This window comes from Vigna unguiculata, chromosome 9 (genome assembly GCF_037176805.1).
Source record: "Vigna unguiculata cultivar grain cowpea cultivar isolate G323 ecotype 2 chromosome 9, ASM3717680v1, whole genome shotgun sequence".
NCBI lineage: Eukaryota > Viridiplantae > Streptophyta > Magnoliopsida > Fabales > Fabaceae > Vigna > Vigna unguiculata.
The window spans coordinates 26,023,922-26,049,535 of NC_140800.1; the positions used below are offsets into that span (position 1 = coordinate 26,023,922).

The following is a 25,614-nucleotide window of genomic DNA, read 5'->3' on the forward strand; positions in this document are numbered from 1 at the left end:
AAAATATACTCTTGATTTGTTAAAAGATACTGGCATGATGAATTGTTCCTCTATCAGTACAAAAAAATTACTTTTTAGTAGAGGTTATTTTGAGGAGGTTGTATAAATCTCTACAAATTAAAATGATTTAGGATGATTTTGAAAATGGTCTAAAATGAAAATAATGACGGGAGTTTTAATTATTTTTTAAAGAGGTTAATAACCTCCACAATTAAAATACATTTTTCAACTTTTCGTATTTTCTTCCCTCTCATTTTTTCTTGGTCCTTCTTCGTTACCTCTTCGTTTTTCCTTGTATGTTATTCCTTCTTACCATTTTTTTTTTCAATTTCTTATGGAGTTTCGTTTGTGGTGAGTTCTCTCGCGCCTGTTCTTCATCTCTCTAGCTCCTTATAGGATATTCTCTCACATTTGTTTTCTTTTTGAATCGGATGACTTTCTATGATGATTGGGTGTAGCTCGCAAAACCACCGCGTGTTGCTCACTGGCGATTGGAGAAGACGAAGTAGGTACGATCCATTTTTATTCTAGGTTTTCGAATGGAATGTGATAGCGGGTTTTCGAATGGTTTTCAATTCTAGGTTTTCGCTTTTACAGTTTTCTTGGTTATGAATTTACTTCGTATTCTGAGTGTTATCTAACGGTAAAAAATCACTGGTTATGAGGGGCACGTATTGGTACTAAGGGTCGAGGCGGTTGGAGAGGATTTTGATGCGACCAGTGATGTCGAGGTAGCTGTATTGTGATGGGAGGGGTTCCGACAGAAGGCATAAGGGTTGGTAGACTTGCTGCTGCGGCAGAGGCGACGAGTGATGCTTCTTGAAGGAAGAAGGGTTGCTTAATTGTTAGTTTTTTTGAACTTTTTTTCTGTTCTTTGGTTGTCAGCTCTTGTATATGGTTTTTCTAATGGATTTGAGAAATCATTTGTGAAATGATTATTGTTTTCTCGAACATATTAATGGTTTGAGTAATCGATAATCCTACGAGAATAATGAAAGTCAAATTTTAATTTCTATGGGGCATTCCTAGGGTTTGCTTGATCCTTATTTGATTGTATTAGATAATTTTAAGCCCAAGAGTAACTCTGTAAATATTAGATAATTGGCAAAATTTAGAATGTTGCACACTTGCACTCTTTATTCATTATAAAGGGCTCACTCTTACTGATCAAAAGCATAAATGTTTCTATTCTGATTCTCCATAATTAGGATGCATTCTACATTACTATTATATTGTGAATTGTATATTTTTCAACTCTATAATCAGCAACTTTCTTAGTTTTCCATTTTTTAATTATCCAGGAAAAAGTAAGAAGGGTGAACTTAGTATTTTTCCAAAGACTTTTGTGGTGCTGTCTCATTGTTTGCATATGATGCCCAGGTAAAAGTCTGCTGCTGCTGCTGATAATGCAAATTTGAAGGTCAGGAACCTTTCTTTTATATTATTTTTAATGTCGTTTGATGACCATATGCAATGACATTGTTACATCTTTAATGATCTACAGAGAAATCCATGGGTACCAGGAAGTACCAGGAATCTTGAGATATATATTTTGAAGGATCAGGTATCATTGGCATGAAATGTTTACTTTTATAAATATTTTCAATGTTTTTAGTCTCTTAAAACATTTGTAGCGTCTACTCTCATGTTGGAACCAATTTGTGACAACAGTAAGAGCGTGGATGCACTTGTCAAAGTGAAAAAAATATTGAAACATGATTTACCTTACCCTTTGGTGATTAGGGTTAAGCTTAGGAATAGAAATGAGTTAGAGGATTGTCATTATTATTCAGTGTGTTTTTATCTTTTCATTTTGAAATGTATAGTTTTTGTTAAGTACATTCTATGTATGTCTTTATCTATTTATTTATTCCATTTCTCATTTTTATGATCCTCCTTATGAACTAACGTAGTTGCAGCTTAAAGGCCCTTGGTCACAAATGGATTGATTTTCTTGATTTTTGTGGGAAATTGATTTGCAGGTAGTTTTCTAACTATATTTGCAAAGATGAAAATAATTTTTTACCAAAGAGGATCCTTGTCTATGACGAGACTCCTTTTACATACTTGAGGGAGAGCAATTGTTCCTCCTTCATTCTTGAACTTTGAATAAAAAATAACAATAATGTGTATTAATCTAAACAATTAATCTATTCAATAATTAAAATTGCTTCTCAAGTTAGAAGAGCCTCGTCCATGATTGTACAATTTACTCAGTAAATTGCAATTAAAATTGGATTTGATGCTTAATCCAGAGGTCCAAGAAATCTTTAAGACCAAATCTAAAATCATTTCTTACATTAGGACCAGATCTACTTTTGGATGATAGGTTTTGTTTTTAATTGTTACAGAAGAATTGAAATGATTGAAGAATTAGAGAAGATGGCAAGCCTCAGTATTCCCAAAGACTTGTCGAGTGAGGAAGCTAATCAATATTTGAAGGATGCATGCGTGAAGTATGAGATCAAATGTCCACCTCCTGAGACAACTGCACGTTTGTTGGATAAAGTAATCTCTTTTTTCTGTCTTTTTAATTATCTACTTGTTTTTAAATTATTCTTTTATTTGAAAGATGATCCTTGTCATAATGGATCAAATTTTAAAGGGGCCCGTTTTCCTGTTATATTTTGTCATACTTATTGTGTTGCTGAATTTCTGATTTAAAACCAGGACAAGAGTTCATATGTAGTATGCAAAATATAAAAGCACTAGTTTTGTGTTATGATTGGGATACTGAAGTATTTATGAATGGTAGGATGGGGGATAGAACTTTAGTCCAAACTTTCTAGTCTTTCTCAAATAACAACTATCCATTCCAGTAATATAACTGTAATTTTCAGTACAACAGCAACTATGAATAATGTAGTCGGCACACAGTCAATAAACATTATAGTCTTTGTTCAACAGATAGTCATTCTAGTAATATAGTTTCCACTACAGAGCTCCAATGTTTCTATATTGTGAATTGTAACATTAATTTCTATAATAATGTTGGCGCAGGTTTAGTGATTGACACATTAGGCCAGAGAACTTCTTAGTATAGAGGTGTCACAAGGTTGGTTTACTTCTATTTTTTTAATGTTCTTGTTTTTTTTTCTAAATGCTAATTTGATGAGTGGTGAATTTTCTTTGTGAACTGAAGGTGGTTATGATATAGAAGAGAAAGCTGCAAGAGCATATGATCTTGTAGCTCTTAAGTATTTATTGGGGACCTTCAACACACACAAACTTCCCAGTATGTTACAAAAGATGGCATTTCTGGCTCATAATCTTGTACTCCTAGGAGTCTCATTTTCTTTTATATTTGGCAGCTAGAAAATTACCAAACTAAACTTGAGGAAATGAAGAATATGAGCAGGCATGAGTATGTGGCCCACTTGAGAAGGTGAACACATTAGTATCAATATTATTATGATAAAAGTTATCAATAATTTTTATTGTTTAATGATGATGTTGGTGATTGCTTTGCAGAAAGAGTACTGGGTTTTCAAGGGGTGCATCAATGTACAGAGGAGTGACAAGGTGCAATGTTGTTTCTCTACCACTTTTTTTTTATGCATTACAAAGATTAAACATGGTGGTTAAGTAGGCTAAATAGGTTAAATCCACTTTTCATTATTGCACAAGCACCACCAACATGATGGACTTAGAGGGGTGATGCATTGTAGCTTTTGAGATATTAGCCATCATGGGATCACTAATACATTTATCAGTAGCTTCTTCTCTGCACTTTAAAACATGTAAAGTTATCGTTTTCTTATGTTGCCATTGTAATAAGTGAGCAATGACTTTTGAATTAGATTTTTTGTTCTTTTGATATTTTAGTATCACACCTAATAACATGACTACCACTTCTCTCTGTTATCACCATTTTTTCCAAACTATTTGAACAACACACTAAAAACCATCATTTGGAAAAGAAACTTATGAGTAAAATGCATGTTTCATTATTAATTGCTTCATATTAGCTCCCAAAAGCATTTTGAACTTTTCATCCTTAAGTTAACGTGATTTTAATTATGGATTCAATAACATTTAAGGGAAATTTGTAATTTTCATTGTTTTTTATTTTAGGAATTTCCTTCCAATGCATGTCCTAGGTATGCAAAAGACTTTTAAGTAAGGAGCTTGCTAAGAGGATGACATTGTAACTGCATATGACAATGCATATTTGACAGTCCATGAACCGAAACTAAAAGGTTTGTTTATGTCGAATTGAAACACTAGTTATTATTTTACCATTTATTATTATATCAGTTCAAAGGTCAAATTATTTATTACTAATTATTAACTTTACTTTAGTTTGCTATTCTTGTTCTTACTAACTGTTTAAAGATCTAATTGTTTGTTCTTGTCATGTAAAAGGTGGATTTGACAGCTTATGTGGAGAAGCATAAGTTCTGTTTTGATGTTGTTTTTGACGAGAATGTTACCAATGACGAAGTAAGGCAGCTCCTTAACAAATATTAAATCTTTTTGCAGTTTCTTATTTTAATGATCATTTCTTATTTTAATCTTTATGCATGTCTTATTTTTGCAGTTATGAAGAGTACATAATGATAAAGAGGTTAGAGATCTTGCAACTTATGCATATCTTTATGTGAAAATCTGAAGAAGATTTATCTTTTAATTTTCTCTATTAAATCATTGGAGTACTATGGGCGTGAACCGATTTAACTGAGATGGAACTACAACTTTGGAGCAGCAGAGGAAAGCATTAGTTTTGATATGAAAGGGCAAGTTGAATGTGATGGAGGAAACCCTGATATTGTTCAAGCTCGTGTTGATTACTACACACAATACTGTTCAAAGCTTGGTGTTGCTCCTGGTGATAACCTCACTTGCTAAGCCATCTTAGTTACTCAATGCATCAAGGATATTTTACTGGGAAGGGTTGCTCATAAAGTTGGGGTTGCATGTTGAAAAAAATCCCTTTTGTCTGCAAGAAGATTCAAGAGTCCAGCTAGGGAATTCATTTTTCAACATTATATATATTTTTTATATTTATATTGTAATTGACAATGAATAAACTTTATCTTAAATCATCAATAAAATTAATTTTGGTTAAATTTTTGTGTATTTTATAAATTTATATATTTTATTTATTTCTTATTAGAAAAACAGATTCCATTAAATTAAGAAATTATAAATGCAGTGGGTGATTAAATAAAGGAGGTTTCAAACCTCCACAAAATAATATCACTAATAGAAGAGGTTAAAACCCCCTATTAAAAAACTTCCGCAGTATAACTATGATACCAGGGGTTAACAAAAACCTCTATAAATAAGTTGTGGCAATTCTAACTGTGGAGGTTTAGAAAACCCCCGCAAATTAATTTGTAGAGGGTAAAAACCTCCGCAAATTGAAAAAAAAAAACCTCCATTAATCATCCATTTTTTTGTAGTGTATTGGTACACCTATTAACTTTTCTATCAAGATGCAGGCAGAATGGGATCTCCTTGATGATCCAACATCCTATTGAAGACTAATAGGGAAGCTTGTGTATTTAACCAATACAACACCTAATATCACATATGTTGTTAGTCATCTTGGTCAGTACGTTGCAGCTCCCACTAAAGACCACCTTCAAGCAACTTTTCGTGTGTTGAGGTATTTAAAACAAACCATTAGTGATGTGAATCACGATTCATATCAATTGGGCAATGGATTTTTCTTTCTGCTGATAGCGACATTCAACTACGTGGATACAACGACTCGGTTTGGGCAAGCTGTGTGGATTCACGGAGATCTGTTACATGGTACATCATATATCTTAGAGAATCTCCTATAAGATGGAAGTCTAAAAAGCAAGCCACCATTTCAAGAAGCTCCTTAGAGGCAGAATATAAGGTCCTTGCTCATAATGTCTATGAAATTCAATGGTTAAGTCACCTCTTACAAGCCATTCAAATCAAAAGCAATTCACCCGCTGTCATCTATTGTGATAATGCGTCTGCCATCAAAATTGCTACAAATCCCGTTTTCCATGAATGAACAAAGCATGTGGATATAGATTGTCACACTGTACGTGAGAATATATAGCAAGGATTAGTTAAATTACATCATGTCCCTACGAATCACAAACTTGCGGACATTTGACGAACGCTCTACCACCGGGCCTTTTCTCTAAACTTAATGCCAAGCTCGACAGCCATACATCTATATTCGGCTTGAGGGGGGGTCTCAGAACCTAAAAGACCCTCAATCTATCTAGAATCTCATCCACTGGTTCTTTCTCTTGCCTAGCACCACGTGTTTGTTTTTCTCTACTTTTACCATTCGCTTTTGTTTTATTCCTTTTCCTATAAATATCTTTGTACCCTTTTATTCTATTATGAAATTAAATAAAAAGTCTATTTCAGTTCTTAATATTCCTTTATCCTAAACACTTTTTCATGTTTTCTTACTTCTCGCAATTCATTCTTTCTCGCATATCACTATCTTCGTTCCACCATCCCACGCTCACGATGATGATGAATGAGATTTAAGATCTATCATATATATTTCTAAAATTTGTTATCTTAAGGTAATTCAATTACCTTAACCTTGTGTTTGGATGGAGCATTTCAACAATGCTTAGAAATTGAAATGCTTTGTATTTGAATTGCTTGTAATTAAATTTCATTCATTTTTAAATAACTTGTTTGGATAAGGAAATTAAAATACCTTACATTTCAATTTCTTGTTTGAAAAAAAATTAATTTATTGTGAGGTAAAATTTAATTTTAACGATATTTATTTTAGGTTTAATTATGTTTTGGATTCATGATAAATTTGGAAACATGCTCGACAATCCAGATGGGTCGGACTAACCCAACTACCAACCAGATTGGTTAGACCTGACGACCCACCCGAGCTGCACCGACTGGGAAACCCAGACAGGCTGGGTCGAATACCCGGACAGGGCCGAATACTTGAACGGGTCTAAATACTGGGACGGGTCCGATGACCCAGACGGGCCCGACGACCCGGACGGGTCCGACGACTCGGATGGGCCCGATGACCAGACGAGCCAGAGGACCTAGAAGCCCCGAGGACCCGGACATGCCTCACAACTTGGACACGTTGGATGACCCGGACAAGCCCAACGACCTAGACGAGCTGGACGACAAGGACAGGCCCGACAACCCGGACGGGCCCTTTGAAACTGTCGGGTCCATCTGTGTCATCGGGCCCGTTCGTGTCGTTGGGTCTGTTCGGGTCGTCAACCCGTCTGGTTCATCGGGCTAGTTCGGATCGTCGGGGTCGTCTAGGTCATCGGGCCCGTCCGCGTTGTCTTGCACGTTCGGGTCATCAGACCTGTCCGAGTCGTCGAGATCGTCCAAGTCATCATGATCGTCGGGGACGTCTGGATCGTCGGGTCCGACGGTTTGGAAGGGCCCGTCCGGGTCGTCGGGCTCGTCCGGGTCGTCGGGCTCGTCCGGGTCATCGGGCCCGTCTAGATCGTCGGGATCGTTTGGGTCGTCGGACATGTCTAGATCGTCGGGCCCGTCCGGATCATTGGGCTCGTCCGAATAGTCTTCCTCGTTCGAGTCGTTAGGCCTATCCAGGTCTTCGGGCTTGTTCGGGTCTTCAAGCTTGTCCAGGTTGTCAGACCTATTGGTCGTCGGACCCATTGGGATTGTTGGGCTTGTCCCATAGATAATAATATATTTTGCATGTTGAAGATGAAAGCCCATGGATTTACCCTAACCCACAGGGCTTTTGCATGTTATTGTAATATATATATATATATATATATATATATATATATATATATATATATTTATTTATTTATTTATAGTCATACAATATTTTATTTATCAACATACTCAGGATAATATTACTTCTTTAATTACCATCTCATATCATCATGTCATTGATTTTATCTCATCCAATAACATTTATTCAAACATAATCATACTTCATGAAGTACAACATTTGAAATATAAAGTGCAACCTTATGTTATGATTAAATAATGTTTAAAGCATGAATCAATTTAAAAAAATTAAAACGTATATAAAGATAAGAGTATATAACTTGAGTGACGTCTACTTGTTTAAGTGATATTTTCCAATAAAACTTCATTTTCTCTTGGTCATGAGTTCACTCAAATGAAAAATATTCACTTAGCGAAGAACTTGTTACTTGAATTGAACAAAGTACATGCTACTAAATTATTATATTTAAACCAAAGCCTATCAAAACTTAGAAAGAGATCAACTTGTTCAATGTGAAGTTGGAACCGATAATTGATCTTCACGTTAGTGTCACTCAAGCTTCAACTCAACGCTCAAGAAAAAATTAAAAGCTTAGTTGGATCGGGTCACTTTGGTAAGGCCCAACTCGTTTGGAGTGAGGCCCATGTCTCAGAGGAGCCCATTAATATTAACATATTCCCTCCATTCGGTTTCCCTCCATCGAAAACAAAATCGACGATGGAGAACGCGGACACGAACAGCGAAGGGGAAAATGACGCAGAAATGAAGCTCTTGAGAGACAAATTCAGGCTCTCTGCAATTGCCATCACTGAATCTCAAGGTTCAATGCTTCTTCTTCTTCTTCTACTTTGTATTTCAACTTTTTATTCGTTTGAGATTCGAGTTCCTAATTATCGTGCACGACAATTCAATTATGCAGCAAAACAAAACGGCATGACAGTTTCAAAAGTCGTAGTCACTTGCATCGCGGACTTAGCCTTCAAGTATACAGGTAACAAATATCATTGTCGTTTCATTGCACATTCCCTTTCTGCCGGCACCTTGTTAGAGTGAACTTAAATGGCATCGTATATTATAATGGTGTGATTGCAACGTGTATGACATAATGTCCCTTACGAGTGTATCAATATAGCAGTGCACATATCTTTTGTTTATATTTATCGGTCGCCACAGATTATTTTAGGTTTTATTATGTGCGAGTGTTGAGTTTAAATAATGAAATTGAAGAAACTGTTATGTGAACAGAGCGTGTGGCTAAGGATCTTCATCTGTTTGCCCAGCATGCGAATCGTAAATCTGTAAATATGGAAGACGTGATACTCTGTGGTTAGTTTCATAAGCTTTGAATGTTTTTCAAGAGAACGAAAATGAGTTTTGTTTATGTGTTTTATTTTGTGTATTTTGGTTTAAGCACATAGGAATGAACATCTATCTGGCTTGTTGAGGACGTTCTCCAATGATTTAAAAGCCAAAGATCCTCAATCTGAAAGGAAGCGAAAGAAAGAGATAAAAAAGAACGACAAATGAACCGCTTAGCGCTAATGCCTGATGCACATATATGGTCCGTCCTGTAAACATAACTTGGTACGGTTGGAAAAATTTATGCATGTTTTCTTTCCTATCTATGTTTCTGGACTTAGTTAACTAGAGCTGGAAACTGTTGGTCCACCTTTACCATTTATGCGTGCCCTGAAACTTAATACCAGACACTATGAAGTGTATAATTGAATTAATTAATTTTAGGGCAAATTTTATATACAGTTTCTCCTATAATATTATTTTACGAAATATGCAAAAGAATTTGTTGAGAGATTTCCGTTTACTGCAGCAGATTTCGCCTGATTAGTGATGATACTATCTAATGGTTCGGCATAATGATGATACTATCTAATGGTTGGTTATTTTGTAAAAGTGGTATTTACTGAAGGTACATGCAAACATGTGGCCAGAGAATTTAGAACTGATTTTTTAATAATAAGGGTAACTAGGGGTAGTTCCGGGTAAACAGGGTGTCATGGCTGAAACTTAAAAAGCTAGGGCACCGTGTAAATATCTCATCTTAGAGGAGTGGTTGTTCATAATAAATTCTACACTTTTAAGTAGGCAATATGTCAAGAACAAACCATTGAAAAACTGAATATTCTTTCTTAGGTTTTTGAAAATCATTTTATAGACTTTAGTTAGAATAGAACCAAATCACAATAAATTCAATATGAATCTTTATTTTAATTTATGTCAATTTTCAACCTCTCAAATCCAAATTCTCAACTTCTCATTTTCTACATCCCAAAAGTTTATCCAAATATGAGCAATTTTAAATTTCATATGTTTTCGTATAGATTTTCCATTATCCAATCATTACTATTTAATAGCACCATATGGCACTTTAAATTGATATTAATTGGAGACAATTTAGTGAAAATGATCAATGAGCAAAACATGAGTTTTTATGAATCTCAAATTCCACTATTTTACCCTCAAATTAGGTTGCATAATTTTATCCTAGAAAAAAGAGTTAAATAAAAAATTAATAAATGGTTGTTTCAAACTAGAGTCAATTATCATATTCTACATATGCTTTAGAGTTTGATGACTTTTTAGGTTAAAAGAGGAGTGCATTTGATAAATTATGCTTCGTTTGGAATCTTTACTAATGTGAAATTTTTGAACATGTTAAAACAAGGAAGCTTCTTTTTCCACCTCCACAAACTCTCCCTGCACTCCCATATAAAAAAAATGTCCACTATTATTCTTTTTAGATTATGTAATTCGGAAGTTAATAAATGAGATTGTATAATCTTTGACTTAATATAATTTAATATAATTTGAAAGTGTATCGTCCCATTTAATAAAGAAACTTATTTAAATGAAACATCACACAAACTAATGAAAAAGGCATTATCATGGAATAGAAATATCACTTCCTACAATTGTCCATAATACTTAGAAGAAAACTAAGGCGTGCCACGATGCCATTAACAAAAAGAGATAAAAGTTTAACAGTATTCAAAATACATGCTCAAGGAGCAAGATGGTACATAGGCCACAGTGCGTTAAAAGAAAACTTGGAGCAAGGGGATCCAAGATAAGCTACCCAACGAAGTTTCCATCACCCTGAGGACTACAAGGAGTTCTCACATCTGCTCACATCAATAAATTGATGATCATCGCAAAATGGGAAAACCACACACAAGACACGCAAACAAACAAAATGGGTAAGCTAGAGTGAAAAAAGTTTTATCATACAATTGCATACAATTTAAAAGACAAAGATACATAAATCAAACAAACATGTGATAACAGACGATGCAATACTCTAAGACTCAATTATCCGGATACATATAATCAATCAGATTCATTGGATGCTTGCACTTGTGGTAGCCTCTACTACTCTGTAGAGCCATTGCCAATGGGTTTCACCCTACCACGCACAAGGTTAGCCTTCAAACATCTAAGGCCATTATCCTGCCAAAGACTAAGGCCTCCTACTACTCTCACCACTTGAGTCAGTACGTTCTACGTGAGACTAACTAACTCTTTAGAGCTTCAGGATGCAATCCTTACTTGAATCCTTACTTAATGATATACTGAGGCACCATCATGAAACCTTACTAAGAGGTTCGTGGAATTACTTATATTACATGAGGCATCACCATGAGTGCTCACTAAGAAGGTCATGGAATTACGTCCTTACATGAGGTACCACCATGAACTCTCACCAAGAGGTTCATGGAATTACGTCCATTAGATTAGGCACCACCATGAACTCTCACCACAAGGTTCATGGAATTACGTCCATTAGATTAGGCACCACCATGAACTCTCACCACGAGGTTCATGAAATTACGTCCATTAGATAATGCACCACCATGAACTTTCACCACGAGGTTCATGGAATTACATCCATTAGATGAGACACCATCATGAGCTCCCACCAAGAGGGTAATGAAATTACGTCCTACCCATACCTTATCCATGTTTCACCAACCAACCATAGAGTTCTCATGCATACCACTCTCATGCCAATATATATATATATAATTGACCATTCAATCATATTTCATACCAAACTCATTAATTCTAGCCCATAAACCATTTAACACATTCATATTCACCCAATTCGTGTTTTAACAGAGTATCTCAAACAAACATGTGACCCTCAACCAAAAACATAGGAGAAACCAGTACCTAAACACGTCTCTGCCCAGTTCTCGCTCAGGCTATAAGCCCTCGCTCAAGTGAGAGAGGTCCTCTCACTCAGGCGAGCTGCCTTCGCCTAGGCGAGAACTCGAGCAGTGGAACAATGAGGTTTTCGCGTGTTCTCGCTTAGTCGAGACCTCATCGCCTGAGCGAGATGGCTTCTCGCTCAAAACGTGAACTCTTCGCCTGAGCGACAACGTGAACCAAAACCAACGAAGGTTCTTGGTACTCTCGCTTAGGCAAGACTTGCTCGCTTGGGCGAGAATCTCAGGTTCCTCCACTGTTCGCATATACCAGCCAAGAAAATACCAAGAAAACAACACTAGGCCACAACCAGTTCAATCTCATGCAAGCATAAACATCAATCAAGCTTTTTAAATCAATAAACAGCAGCTAAACATTAGTAAATTACAAAATGTGAAAATCCCTACCTTCCCTTACCTGGAAAAAGTTAGCAAAAGACTCAGACACCCAAACAGTTGAGCACAGTAGCTCTAGGAGCAGATTCGTGAGTTGGAAAATACTAGCACAGATAGGAAACGAGGTTACCAAGATGAACCTCCGTCAAAATCACAAAAATAAGACTAAAGAGGAGAGGATATGGGTTGAAGACCAACTTACGTGGAGTAGAAATGGGGTTGAGCTAGCTTGAAAAGGGTCAGAGCCAAACCCTAACAGAGCTCTGTTGGAGGAGAAATGAGAGAATGAGTGAACTGTTTTTGGGGTTAGGATGTAGAATGGAAACTGAAAGGGCAGTTAGGGTCTTGAAGACACCAAGTGGGCTGGCCTTAGGCCTACTAAAAGACCAAGCCCTAAACTTATAAGGCAGAAAGAAAAAGGGGCCTTACAATCTCCTCAACAACAAAAATTTTTGTTCTTGAAAATTAAGACTTACCAAGAAAATAGATGTGGATGTGACTCTCGCATATCCTCCTCTAGCTCCCAAGTAGAGTCACATGTCCTTCGGTCCCAAATGACTTTGAAAAGACTGACTGGTTTTTCTCGACGTTCCTCAACTCGATTATCCTCCAAAGCAACGAATGGTACTTCCACCGTAAGATCCTCTCTGATCTGTACGTCCTCGGCTTCTAACACATGAGAAGGGTCAAACACATACTTCCTCAATTGTGACACATGGAATACTGGATAAAGATTGGCTAACTGAGGAGGTAGAGCAATCTCATTAGCCACATGCCCAATCCTCCTCGAGATTTGGTACGGACCAAGAAACTTAGGAGAAAGCTTCCTTGAGCGAAGAGACCTTCCCACACCCGTGGTTCGGGTCACCCTCAAGAACACGTGATCTTCAGCCGTGAATTCCAAAAGTCTCCTCCTTCGGTCTGCATAGGCCTTCTGCCTACTTTGAGAGGCCTGCATCCTATCTCTCACCATTTTCACCTTCTTTGTAGTTTGTTCCAATAACTCTGGTCCAACTAGCACTACTTCCCCCATCTTTTAACTTTTTAAATCCAAATGTGTTTTTTAAGGACAAAAATATAATATGAAAACTATTTTTGACTTTTGTTAAAAGTTCGAGGTGAGTTGGAAGTCTCACCTTAGATAGACATGAGTAAAATGATTAAGATATAAGTAAAAATACTTATAAACTCATTTTTTAAGATTTTGTATTGAAAGAAGTGTTCCTCATAAAAAACCATCACACCTTCCTACATAATTCAAAATTATTTTAGGCCTTAAAGAGATTATTAATGTCTCTTATTGGATGAATCGAGAAAATTATTATTTATAGTATTAAATTACTCAGTTAAAAAAGTTTAATTTGTAAATATATAAATTATAATCAGATTATTGTATCTTTAAATTAATATAATTTTAGTCTTAAATTTTAGTCTCTTTTACTTTTATTTTAATAAATCAATTTTAATATTTTACACATTTAATATATTTTGACAAGTTGATTACATTACCCTTTTATTAGAGATGTCAATTTGTCTTTAAGTCTGTGGTTGAAAAAGTCAAAGTACCAAAACTCCCCTTAAAGTGGATTATGATTAGGGTTAGAATGGATTTGATCCTACTATAGAATTTTAATTAAATTTTAAATATTTTCATAATAGTATGAATCTTTAAAATATTTTAAATTACACATTGATTTCTAAATGTTTTACATAGATTCCCAACCTAACATGTCAGATTAGGCTAAACGAAACCAAATTAAGTTCAGCCAAACCTAACATTGTCTTAACTTGATTCGATCCTAGGTGAGGATGATTCTACTTGACCAAAACTGGATCTGATCTATCTTGGCTATAATTGGGTTCAGTTCAACTTGACCATAGTTGGACTTATTGTCAAGGTCAAAGAATTTGAAATGACTCGACTCGGTCCGAGGTGGACTTGACTTGACTTAGCATGAGTTGGGCCTTGCTTGACTTGGCAAAGCCTAACCCGAGTTGGGATGCCTAGTTAAACTCAACCGTAGTTGTGTCGGTCCTTCTCGACTAGAGTTAGGTTTCACCTAACTCAATCAAAGGTTTAGGACTTGAATCGACTTAGCATTGTCAACACCCAATTTCGTCCGGATTGTATTTTCTTTTATTCATTTATTTATTATTATTATTATCTTATTTTACTTTGACTTTATTATGTGCTTTTATCTTATTTTATTTTTATTTATTTCTTTTATTTTATCTTTTCTTTTCTTTTCTTCTTCTTCTTTTTCTTTTTCTTTGTTTTCAATTTTCTTCATATTTATATTTTATTTTATTTTATTACCTTTTTTTTTAAAAAAAAAAGAAAGAAAAAAAAAGAAAAAAATGGATTAAAAAAAATGAAAAGAAAAACATATTTGACAAAAAAAAGGAAAGAAAAAAAAAGAGTAGAATAGATATAAAAAAAGTAAAGAGAAAAAAAAGAAAGATGCAGAGCAATTAATTTTCTGTTGCCTGAGTTGCATGTTGCGTGCTGCCCTAAGTTGCCTAACACTTTCCTTAATTGATACCCTGGAACGTGTACCGGCTGTGATGCTGCTAGTTACCATACAAAAAAGGAAATTGCATCAGTGAATAAAGGATGTTATGGTGACTGATCGGGAGGGATGATTGAAGTGGCTCTACAGATTGGGCAAGGGGGAAGCAATCGCCACTTCCCACCCTTTTACCTCTCTGCGTGAACAAAAAGGAAGAAAAGGAGGCAGAAGCCAAAGGGCAGGAGAACAGAATTTAAAAAATACAGTACATGTAGAGAAACAGCTCCCAGCACCTGAGACCAACGGATAGGGAGAACTTCCTAGCACAAGGGGGAAGCGAGCCAAGGGAAGAAAGAGTTGTTAACAAGGAGGACTGCAAGAGGTAAGCCCTGCATATGAATACTTGAATGTTTGGTGTGAACCTGTTGCAGTTGCATTGTGTGCATTGTGGTTGAGAATGAACATAATGTAGTCATATATATTGAGTGTTGCTTGTCATTTATTTGGCTCATTGAATATGCATTTGCTTGAATCCCCATTATCTCCTCTATTGAATCGTCACGCCACTCTATCCTCCCCGTCTATACACACATAACACAACCAGCTATACCTTCTAAGCCACCACACTCTCATTCCCAACCGAGTCTTCATTACCTCTACCTTTCTCCCGCTGAATCTAAACCACTCTCATTCCCAACCGATTCTTCACTACCTCCACTTTTCTCCCGTTAGCAAAGATCCACAAGCTCGCAAGAGCACCCAATCTCCTCTGCTGTTTTAAATCACACAATCATCATCAACCTCATGCCAACCTTCGTTCAAGGCTCACCTTTTCCAGCAATCTATTATCCGCTCATCCCCTCCGCCAAACACGATCCGCATATACACACCAACCGTTACACCTTCATTCGACTTAATTCATTTCCCTAAACTCCAGCACCTTCATTGCACACCAAAACCTTTGCATTCCCCTGAATAACCACCAAAACAGAGACCCAAGGAAACACCCACATTCATGTCTTCATTTCAACCTCAAACCCATTCACAAACCAGATTTCGTTAACACTTTCCAACACCCTCATCACTGTCACATAATTCTCATCCTACCATGAACCAACCACTCTCACACGGTCACCAACAAGTATCACCTTCAATCCACCCTTCTACCTACACCATCCTCCATTGTTAGCCACTGCTCCACCGTTTTCATAGCACACCAAACACTCGCACCTTTCACGCGGGAGGAAGAGAAGGTATCACCGGCGGCAAGGCCGCCGATGGGTCAGAGCTGGAGCAGAGAAGCATCTTGGCCACGGGTTCCCATGGTTTTCGTGCAATAGTGACAAGAGAGAAGGTTTCGCTCACTAGAGAAGAAGTGAAATCACAAGCCCCACTCATTTCGCGTCAACGGCGCTGACGATAGCGCCGACGACGGTCTCGATCACGAGCGTCGCATTTGAGTGGTGGCGAGCTCTAGAGGTGCGGCTAGGTGGAGGGTCGACGAAAGCGGTGGCTACTCGAGAGAAGATGTGTCGCTGCCGGCGTAAGCTCGATCATGACCACCGTAGCGGCGACGGCTTCGAATGGGTCAGATGTGATGGCGGTGACGTTGGTCGGCTGGCGCAATGCGTCTGTGGCTGCTCGAGTTCGGAAGAGGCAGAGAGAAAGGATATGTTGTTTGAATGAGAGGTTTAGTTAACTAGGATTAGAGAAAAATTAGGTCTTTGTGGTTTTTCTCGCGTACACCAACATTAATTTTCTACACACCCACGAGTTTCTTTGGGCTGGCCAACCTTTCTACTCCAGGCACCCCCACTTTCAATCTTTGCACCCCTCTCAGTTTGTGTTTTGGATCTATTTGGGTTTATACAATGCACCTCTATGTTTACTGACCCCACCCCTTTGCATGTTCTATTGTATTTTTGGGCATGTTTTATATTTCACTTGTCGCACTCCCATTTTTACTGTACATACCTGATTAACTTCATGCACCTCCCATGTTATTCATGCACCATCATATTTTTGTTTTCCACCTTTATCCTTCTTAAATAATTTTATCTTTTTACAAATTTATTTTTTTATTTATTCTAAAAATATATATATTTGAAAATCATAAAAATTAAAATATAGAAAAAAAATAAAAAAAAGTTCTCTTTCTTTTTTATCGTGTCTGTCCGGTCGCTCGCACCGCGTGACACTTTCTCCCAAATAATTCAAAAAATGATTTCTTTCCCTTTTAGTGTCTGTCCGACCGCTCGCGTCGTGTGACACATATTTTCAAGTAACTTAAAAATACTAAAAAAATATAAAATTTCAAAATATAAAAACATCAACATTTTCAAACAAACAAGCTTTTTAAGAACTACGTTATCCTTGATTCTCCACCGTGAGATATGTAGGAGCAAGGCCAGTCCTTGTCAGGTTCACCTCCAAAAAAATCAAATCATTTTCTCAAATATCTTTCAAAGAACTACGTAACCCTGATTTCTCATTTTGAATGAGAATACGTAGGACCAAGGTCAATCCTTATCGGGCCTAAAAAATTAAAAAAATATCTTTGTTTCTTTTTAGCATTTTTGTCTTATTATTTTTGGGGAAATTAATATTTTGAAAATCACATCAACTTTGCATTTTTAATTAAAGGTACCGCCCTCGGGCGGGCGTGGTAGGGTGCTAACACCTTCCCTACGCGTAATCGACTCCCGAATCCAAAATCTGGTTTTTCGCAGACTTGTCTTATCTTTATGGTTTTCCATAGTTTTCTAGAATAACTATGGTGGCGACTCCAAATCTCTTTTTAAAACCCGTTTTCTTTTTCGGTTCGTCGTTCCTTCGCGACAAGCATGAATTGGATCTAACTCAACTTAGTATGAATTAGACTTAATTCAACTTAGTTCGAGTTGGGCTTGACTCGACTCGGCCAGAGTTATAATCCGACCTGTCTTAGTTATGGTTCCTTCGTTTGCGCGGATTTATTGCGCAAACAAATTTAGGTGTGCGAATTTACGAGGTTCATAGCTATTCACTTCGAATGATTTGTGAGCGAGTAAGTAAAAAATTTGGGGATGAACATCTCATCAAAATGAAGAGATTTACATGACTAAGTTGATTTTTTACCATAATATTTCTAATTTTAGATTCACATACCATAACATCTTGACTTATATTTGTTTCTAAACAATTTATTGGTTAAATGATCTGATTCCGTAGTCGATTCTTATTGTATCAATCAATTATCTAATCGATTATAGGGAATATATATATATATATATATATATATATATATATATATATATATATATATATATATATATATATATATTCCCTATAATCGATTAGATAATTGATTGATACACTTAGGGATGTTAACGAGGCGGGTAGGGTACGGGTAGTAGTACCCCCGTACCCATACCCATATCCGTCGGGTATCCGTTATGCGGGTACCCGTCTATTTTTTTCATATCCACGGGTACCCGCGGATATTTACAAAATTATTTAAAAAATAAGTATTTAATCATAAATTCAAATAAAATAAAATAAAATACATCACTTTCATAAATTTTAAATAAAGTTCAAACAAACTCAAGTCCATATAAGTCCAAATAATCATAAAAATAAATATAAAATGACATTCAACACAACTAAAATTCTTTAATTAGTGCTTTGATCAATAAATCCACTTTCTCCGATTGATTACTAAGCAAAAATTAGGCCAGAATGCTTTTTACTAATATATATATATATATATATATATATATATATATATATATATATATATATATATATATATATATATATATATATATATATATAAAGTTTAGCGGGTACGGGTATTCACGGGTACGGATACTATGATACCCGTACCCGCCCCGTTAACATGCGGGTATCAAAAATACCCATACCCGCGGGTAGCGAGTATCTATTTTTAATATTTATTTCCTATCCATTGCGGATTTTATCTGCGAATATCCACGGGTACGAATATTTTTGACATCCCTAGATACACTCCTCCTGAATACATATAAATATGTAAATATATGTTTCCCACCCTATAACCGATTAACTAATCGATTTCTCCCTGTCATATATATATATATATATATATATATATATATATATATAATTTTAATATAGGTTTGGGTAAATTAAGTAATAGAAGTAGTAATAATAATAGGATTAAGTAATTAGTGTTTAAATATTATATTAACACAATTCATTTATCGTGCATAATATATTCTTTTATGATATATTTTTTAGTTATTTTTTGTATTTAAATGAAAAATTAATTTTAAATTTTTATTATTGGTTTAGTTATGTAGAGTTATAACTATATTATTTAGATATAGATTTAGATTAATCAACAATAATCAGTTTATATCGGAAAAATATATTTTATATAATTAACAACAAATGATATATTTTCGTTTCGTTAGTTATTTTGTATTGTATAGTTTAGTGATTAACTTTTAATTTTGACGGTACTTAAGTAATAATTTTGCATATGCACATGTTATCGTTATATATATATATATATATATATATATATATATATATATATATATATATATATATATATATATATATATATATATATATATATTCTTACAGAGAACAAACAAGATAAGTTAGGCACAAGCGTCACCTTACCCACGTAGTCCGTTATCTCCTCAGTTGCCTTCTTCTTGGTTGATACATGTCGGCTTGGACCCAGGAGGGGTTACTTGCAGAAGGGACTCCGAAGCTCAAGTGAGTCAAAGCTCTCAAAATGACAAATCAGGTGATTAATGGAGTAATGAATGCGTACATTTAATTACTGGGGTCCACGTGTATTTATAGAGTATTAATTATTTCTGGTTATGCCATGGGTCGGGCCCTAGCTTGGGCTGTAAGTGGGCCTTGGCTCTAACCCAGGCCCTTAGGTGGACCTATTGAATACTAAGGGGGTTTTGTTTCTGCTAAGTATATCACAGTTGCCGGCCTAAGCCGACTACTTTCCTTGGCGGTTCGTGTTGTTCATATGCTGTTTTAGGTAGGTTGCTCCTCTAGATGTTTGGGTTACTTGGCAACCTAGGCTGATTACTTCAATGCTTTGGTATATAGGTATCGTTTTATTACTATTTTGTTGAGTTGGTTTGGTGTGGTACACTAGTCCCCCAGCCTTGGCTGATATAGGTATCGGTCAAGGGTGATATGAGTTGATATGTTAGCGGGGCCAGCTAGGTGTGGTACACCAATCCTCCAGCCTTTAAGTGTGATGAACATTGTTAAGGCTAAAGGCGAGAAAGGGTTGATGGCAGGTGAAGGGATGTCAGGGGTCAAATCAAGGGGGTTTTTGCGTCGTCGTTTTTAAGACTCATGTCTTTTGGAATGATTGTGTCGATTGGTATGGGTTGTTATTTTGGCGGGAAGGGGTTTTTGCCGTTTGGGATTCTGGCCTATAAATGTGGATTTTAAAACGAGTGAGGGTTTATTGGTTCATTTGCGAGAATTTCTAGTCAGAGATCTTGTGTGCATTTTCTTTGTTCGACTAGTTCCCAATTCCAGCCGACATCTTTCCAGAAAAAAGAGAAAAGGTATGTCCAGTAGTGATAGCGTGTCATTGTCTACATCTAGTAGTGAGAGTATAGAGTCTAGGAGGAGTAGAGGTAGAGATGTTGAAGAGGAGAGCACCAGTTCTGGGGGTAGGGTAGGCGGAATCCCTATGGAAACGGTGAGGGACGTCCGAGAATATCCTCCAGAGGAGTTGGCGGAGAGTAACTGGCTAGCCAAGGGCGGTTACGGGTGGGTGGCTGCCGACGTTTGTAATCAATCATCCTTATTTCGGTGGTCTCGCTTGTTGAACTCTTGGCTGAATTGTACACCTGTTATCGCAAAAGGTGTAAGCGGGGGTATTGTTTCCCTGGAGAGGGTGAGCGCCATCGACCGTGTGTGTCACAGGCAAGAAGGGGCAACCGAGAAGTTCTTCTATATGTACATGTGCCACTTTTCTCAGCTACATGTGCGGTTGCCGCTGGACGATTTCACCATGGGTGTGTTGCGCGCGCTGAACATTGCACCTACGTAGCTGCACCCAAACAGTTGGGCTTACATGCAAGCCTTCCGCGTTTCGTGCCAATCCCTATATCTGCAGCCTTCTCCTTACGCATTTCTGTACTTCTATGATACCAGGCGCCGCCAACCGACTACTTGGCTGTCTCTGATAAGTCGTCCCAGCATCAGCAGATTGGACGCATTTTCCTAGTCCTTCAAGCATTTTAAGAATGGGTACTTCAAAGTTGTGGTGAAGGAAGAGGGCAAGCCCTATTTCTTGAACGCAGATGGGAGCACGAAGTTCCCGTTTAGCTGGACGGGGACCCCCTCTCAGTATAAGGATATGGGCACCGACGAGTTGTCGGCAAGGGATAAGGAGGTGGTGGAGACCTTGATGAAGTTTGTTGATAAGTTGCCTACTAAGGGCCTAGTTAGAGTTTATAATTCTGTGCACCCGATTATTGATATTGAAGGTATATGTTTGTTACTTAAACTGTGTTAATGATTTTAAGTTGTTTTAATCAGGGTTTAATATGTTATTGTAGGGCACATGGCGCAATCGGGGAAGAATAATTTAGCGCTCTTCCAGTCGTTAAGGAAAGAAATGGCTGCTAAAGCCAAGGCAGCTGGGAAGACTGATGTTCCCAACTTGCAGGAATCGGTGGTCTAGGTGCACGTCCACGACGGGACGAAAAGGAAGGCCGAGTTGCCGCCTCGAGCCGACAAGGGGAAGGATGTGAAGAAGGTGAGAGCGGCATTACTCGGAGCGGGGCCGGTTAGTGGGGCAGGATCGGTCAGCGAGGTGAAGGGACCTGAATTCGGCTTGATTGAGTTGCCAGAGATATCTGTCAGAAAAGATATTTTGATCAACCTCCCAGATACCATCATCAACTCCATCGACGGTATAGAGGCGGATCATATTGTGAGGACAATGGTCGAGTTTGGAAGCAAAGCGTTGATATTGAGCCGTCGTGTTGGGTCTTTGTATCGACATGAAGTAAAGGAGGAAGGTAGGGAAAAAGTAGAGGAGTTACAGGGAAAGGTCGACAAGTTCGAGGAGGAGAGAGCTGCGTGGAAGAAGGAAAGGGAGGGTTGGGAAGAGGAAAGAAAAAGGCTGGCAACATGGAAGATTCGCTGTTTGGACTCAGAGGGAAAATTGAACAAGAAAATAGAAGAGTTGGAGGAAGACTATGATGAGTTAAAAGACAAGTATGATGGTGTTGTAGGTGAGCTTGATGACTTGAAGAATTGCATCATACAAGAGCATATTAACAGCTTTGAGAAGGGATTGCGTCAAGCAGCCTTTTTTCACCAAGATGTTGACGCCGCAAACTCAAAATTTGATGTGAACAAGGATGTTGTTGATGGGAAGCTTGTCAAAGAGGATGAGAGTAGTCCGGACGATGAGGCGGAGAAGGAGGCGGCTGAAGAGGAGAAGGAGGCGGGTGATGCTGAGGAGGTGGCCCCTGATGCAACTGAATAGGACTTTGATTTTTAAAGATTTGAAAATATTATTGAGCCTATGTCTGTAATAACTGGTACATTATGTTACGTTGGTACATTTCTTTGCGTTTATGCTTAATGCGATTATTGTTTTGTATGTTTTTGTGTATGTCAGGTTTTGATGATTTGTGGTGTATGTCATGTATGGCACAATCGATTGTATGTTAAGGGTGTTCAACCACGAGTTAACCACGAGTTAAGGGTGTTCGACCCAGGCCGCTTACTTGTGGTAAGGGTGGGGAACTTAAACAAATTAACCACAAGTTTAGGGTGTTCAACCCAGGCCGCTTACTTGTGGTAAGGGTGGGGAACTTAAATGAATTAACCACAAGTTCAGGGTGTTCGACCCAGGCCGCTTACTTGTGGTAAGGGTGTGGAACTTAGACGAATTAACCACAAGTTCAGGGTGTTCGACCTAGGCCGCTTACTTGTGGTAAGGATGGGGAACTTAAACGAATTAACCACAAGTTCAGGGTGTTCGACCCAGGCCGCTTACTTGTAGTAAGGGTGAGGAACTTAAATGAATTAACCACAAGTTCAGGGTGTTCGACCAGAGTAAACTAGTTGAATGAGAATAGAATACACTGCTGTAAAAGACATTATTTTGTTGCAAGTGTTATCATGAATCCATACATGTATTCATTTTCAGACCTATTACTTTTTCCTTCATCTTATAATTAGTAATGTCTTTCCTCTCCTAGTAAAGGTAATAAAAAATATTCTTTTAGTTTTCTAAGGTAATTTTAATCATTTTGTTACATTTTAGAATACCAATATCTTTGATCCTTGTATAAGAATAAATGACAGTAATTTTTATTCTCATTATTATAAAAGAAAAATGTTTATTTTCAAAGGTATTAATTACCAATTTAACTTAATTTGTTCAAAGTCTTTCACATGCAAGTTTAACAATGGGTTTTAATTTTATATGCTACTGTCAAATATTATTAAAAGTATTTATATATTTGTAAGTTCAAAACAAATGTTAGATTGCCAATGATAATACATGATTTTATTTTAGGCATTCCTGTGTAGGAGACGTGTTGGCTGTTGTTTGTTTCATTATGGTTTTCTTTAATTTTCCCTTGCTCAATATAGGTGATCATGCCTGTTTGTATGCTTTAATGAGATTGATAATGAAAATGTTGGTATGGAAAGCATGACTTGTTTTGTGGTTGGTGGTGGAATGGCATGAAAAATGAATTCTTGAGATGGCATGTGGAAATTTGTTGGTAAAAGAGTTTCAAGGGAAACTCTTGGTAATGGTAGTTAGTGTATACCTTGATATAGGAGATGTCTAGATAAAGGAAGGTATCTTGAACTCTAATAATCGTTCACGCTCACATAGAGCATAATGATTTATGTTGTGAGAGTGGCATGAGGTCCTAGTCTTGGGACATATTGGGCCTAAGACATTAAAGGATTAACCCTGTGTGGTTGGGTGATAACCCCTTGCGTCTAAGCTCTGTAGAGTTTAGAAACCAGCACAAGTGCATACTTCCTTTAGAATTCTATATCAAGAGTATGATCCGGATATTGAGTCATAGAGTCTTGCAATTGTTTGCTTTCACATGATTTGGGTGCCTACTGCTTTGTTTGATTATAACCTGTTTTATCATTTGCTTGCTTGATAACATGTTAAAATATTTTACTCTAGCTTACCCTTTCATTGTTGTATGTTCCTTGCTTTGCTTTCTCTTTTGCAATGATCACCAATTTATTGGTGTGAGCAGATGTGGAAACTCTTAGTAGAACTCAGGATGGTGAAGATGCTGCTGTGTAGAGTGGTCCTCATGGTCTGGGTTGTGGCTCACCACTGAGCCCCTTTTTGAAGAACTCTTGTTTATTTAGATTCCTTGCTCTATGAGCAATCTTTTGTACAACAATAGTACCCTTGTGTCCTTTGATGGCAATTGTGGTGTGCCTAAGCTTTCATTCCAAGTATACTATAGATAACTGTAATAGTCAGTACATGTATGCTTCATGATATGTGCTCTTTTACATTATAATTATGTGATGCTTAATTTTAGTAGATTACTCTATTTAAAATGGGAAGTCACACCAGAGGGTTCTCAAAGAGAAAACGCTAAACTCCTAAAGGCAAAGACTATACAACAACATGCTCTCTTCCCTGTACTGACCCGGCCATAACATCTTCAACTGCTCACTATTTAGGTGATCATTGCAAAAAAAAGAAACACAAGAAAACAAGACACAACAGAAAGGATAAGCTAATATGATTTAAAAGATCAAATAATTTAGAATACCAATATATAAAGCATACAAAATCAATTATTCAAATACAAGCATCGATGTCAAACCCTGGTAAGCTATGCACTTTTTATATTACATAATCTAAAATGTATCTTTTATTTTATATTTTAAAATATATTATTTGAAATACGAAAAATCGTATTTTTAATTGTATATTCAAAAATATATAAAACTTACAAGGTGCAAATCGAAATTATGGAGGTACAGGAAGAAATGATCGAAGATGTGAAATAGGGAAGGAGAATGAGTTTTCAGTGTCAGTTTAGAAATAAAGAAGAAATTATAGATAAAACTATACACACACCCTATTTGTCAAAGCTCCCTTCCCCTCCCCTCCATATTTTTATTTCACACTATGTGTTCACTGTTCAAGCCCATAACAAGTCCACTTCTACTTTTACTATCTTCACCTCCTCAAATAAAACATTCACAAACTGTATCATTAAATAATTTAAACTTAAATATACTATTAATATAATTATCACTTATAAATTATTTGGTACACTTATTTATTACATATATAAAAAAACAGATATCCTTCCTCTCATTATTATGACTTTCAAGGTTTAAAATTCAAGTCTAAAGCTTTTGTTTTTGAAAAGGTGATAAGTTAGATGTTAAAAAAAGTAAAAACAAAAATGCTACATACTAGTTATGTAAAATGATTATAATCTAATACACATATAAAAAATTTCCAAGTTATAACACAGTGTTGTTTGATTTTTTTTTTTGTGTATTTATTTATTTTTATTCTTTTGGTTTCCATTCCTCTTTTTCTGTATTTTTTATGCATTTTAAAAATTTTAAGCTTTCACCCTTTAGATTTTTAGTTCTAAAAACGGATTAAAATTGAAAGGACTGATAATTCATAAATTAGAAGAAAATATAATTAATATATGTAAAGATATTAAATATAAAATAATAATATGCACAAAATTTATTATTTCTCAGCTATTCAAGAATATGGCATTTTCCA

At 36.5% G+C, this 25,614-nt stretch overlaps 3 protein-coding genes and 1 long non-coding RNA gene across 15 annotated transcripts; 3 read left to right on the plus strand and 1 right to left on the minus strand.

Moving 5' to 3' along the window:
• Window positions 1-235: 235 nt before the first annotated feature.
• Window positions 236-5,069, plus strand: LOC114162536 (uncharacterized). 11 transcript variants are annotated; one of them, XR_003599234.2, is made up of 13 exons: window positions 236-351; window positions 459-844; window positions 1,302-1,420; window positions 1,505-1,564; window positions 1,914-1,982; window positions 2,352-2,508; window positions 3,001-3,055; window positions 3,143-3,235; window positions 3,312-3,385; window positions 3,472-3,522; window positions 4,075-4,199; window positions 4,366-4,443; window positions 4,541-5,069. It is a non-coding gene; the product is annotated as an uncharacterized LOC114162536 (long non-coding RNA). The 11 variants fall into 11 exon arrangements; XR_003599235.2 differs by having other exon boundaries at window positions 1,920-1,982; XR_014984446.1 differs by lacking the exon at window positions 1,914-1,982 and having other exon boundaries at window positions 4,541-4,567; window positions 4,654-5,069.
• A 3,316-nt stretch (window positions 5,070-8,385) lies between these two features.
• LOC114164587 (Histone superfamily protein) lies at window positions 8,386-9,524 on the plus strand. The gene is made up of 4 exons (XM_028057132.2): window positions 8,386-8,522; window positions 8,622-8,693; window positions 8,948-9,028; window positions 9,114-9,524. Exons 1-4 carry the CDS (start codon window positions 8,420-8,422, stop codon window positions 9,227-9,229), a joined length of 372 nt encoding a protein of 123 aa, XP_027912933.1. The 5' UTR covers window positions 8,386-8,419; the 3' UTR covers window positions 9,230-9,524.
• Window positions 9,525-12,793: 3,269 nt separating this feature from the next.
• Window positions 12,794-13,354, minus strand: LOC114172959 (uncharacterized). Its single transcript, XM_028057131.1, has one exon. It carries the CDS (start codon window positions 13,352-13,354, stop codon window positions 12,794-12,796), a length of 561 nt encoding a protein of 186 aa, XP_027912932.1.
• A 968-nt stretch (window positions 13,355-14,322) lies between these two features.
• LOC146883817 (uncharacterized) lies at window positions 14,323-24,413 on the plus strand. 2 transcript variants are annotated; one of them, XR_014984380.1, is made up of 2 exons: window positions 14,323-15,213; window positions 24,098-24,413. XR_014984380.1 is itself a non-coding variant. In XM_085666165.1 (2 exons), exon 2 carries the CDS (start codon window positions 21,793-21,795, stop codon window positions 22,342-22,344), a length of 552 nt encoding a protein of 183 aa, XP_085522291.1. In that variant the 5' UTR covers window positions 14,340-15,213; window positions 21,407-21,792; the 3' UTR covers window positions 22,345-24,090. The 2 variants fall into 2 exon arrangements, 1 of the variants encoding a protein (XP_085522291.1); XM_085666165.1 differs by lacking the exon at window positions 24,098-24,413 and adding an exon at window positions 21,407-24,090 and having other exon boundaries at window positions 14,340-15,213.
• The last annotated feature ends 1,201 nt before the right edge of the window (window positions 24,414-25,614 follow it).

Excerpts from the sequence above, each read along its gene's own strand:
- LOC114164587 (XM_028057132.2), top strand. The coding sequence starts at position 8,420 with ATGGAGAACGCGGACACGAACAGCGAAGGGGAAAATGACGCAGAAATG. Across the intron at positions 8,523-8,621 it reads TGCCATCACTGAATCTCAAG|CAAAACAAAACGGCATGACA; the intron begins GTTCAATGCTTC and ends TCAATTATGCAG. Across the intron at positions 8,694-8,947 it reads CTTAGCCTTCAAGTATACAG|AGCGTGTGGCTAAGGATCTT; the intron begins GTAACAAATATC and ends TTATGTGAACAG.
- LOC114172959 (XM_028057131.1), bottom strand. The coding sequence starts at position 13,354 with ATGGGGGAAGTAGTGCTAGTTGGACCAGAGTTATTGGAACAAACTACA.
- LOC146883817 (XM_085666165.1), top strand. The coding sequence starts at position 21,793 with ATGGTCGAGTTTGGAAGCAAAGCGTTGATATTGAGCCGTCGTGTTGGG.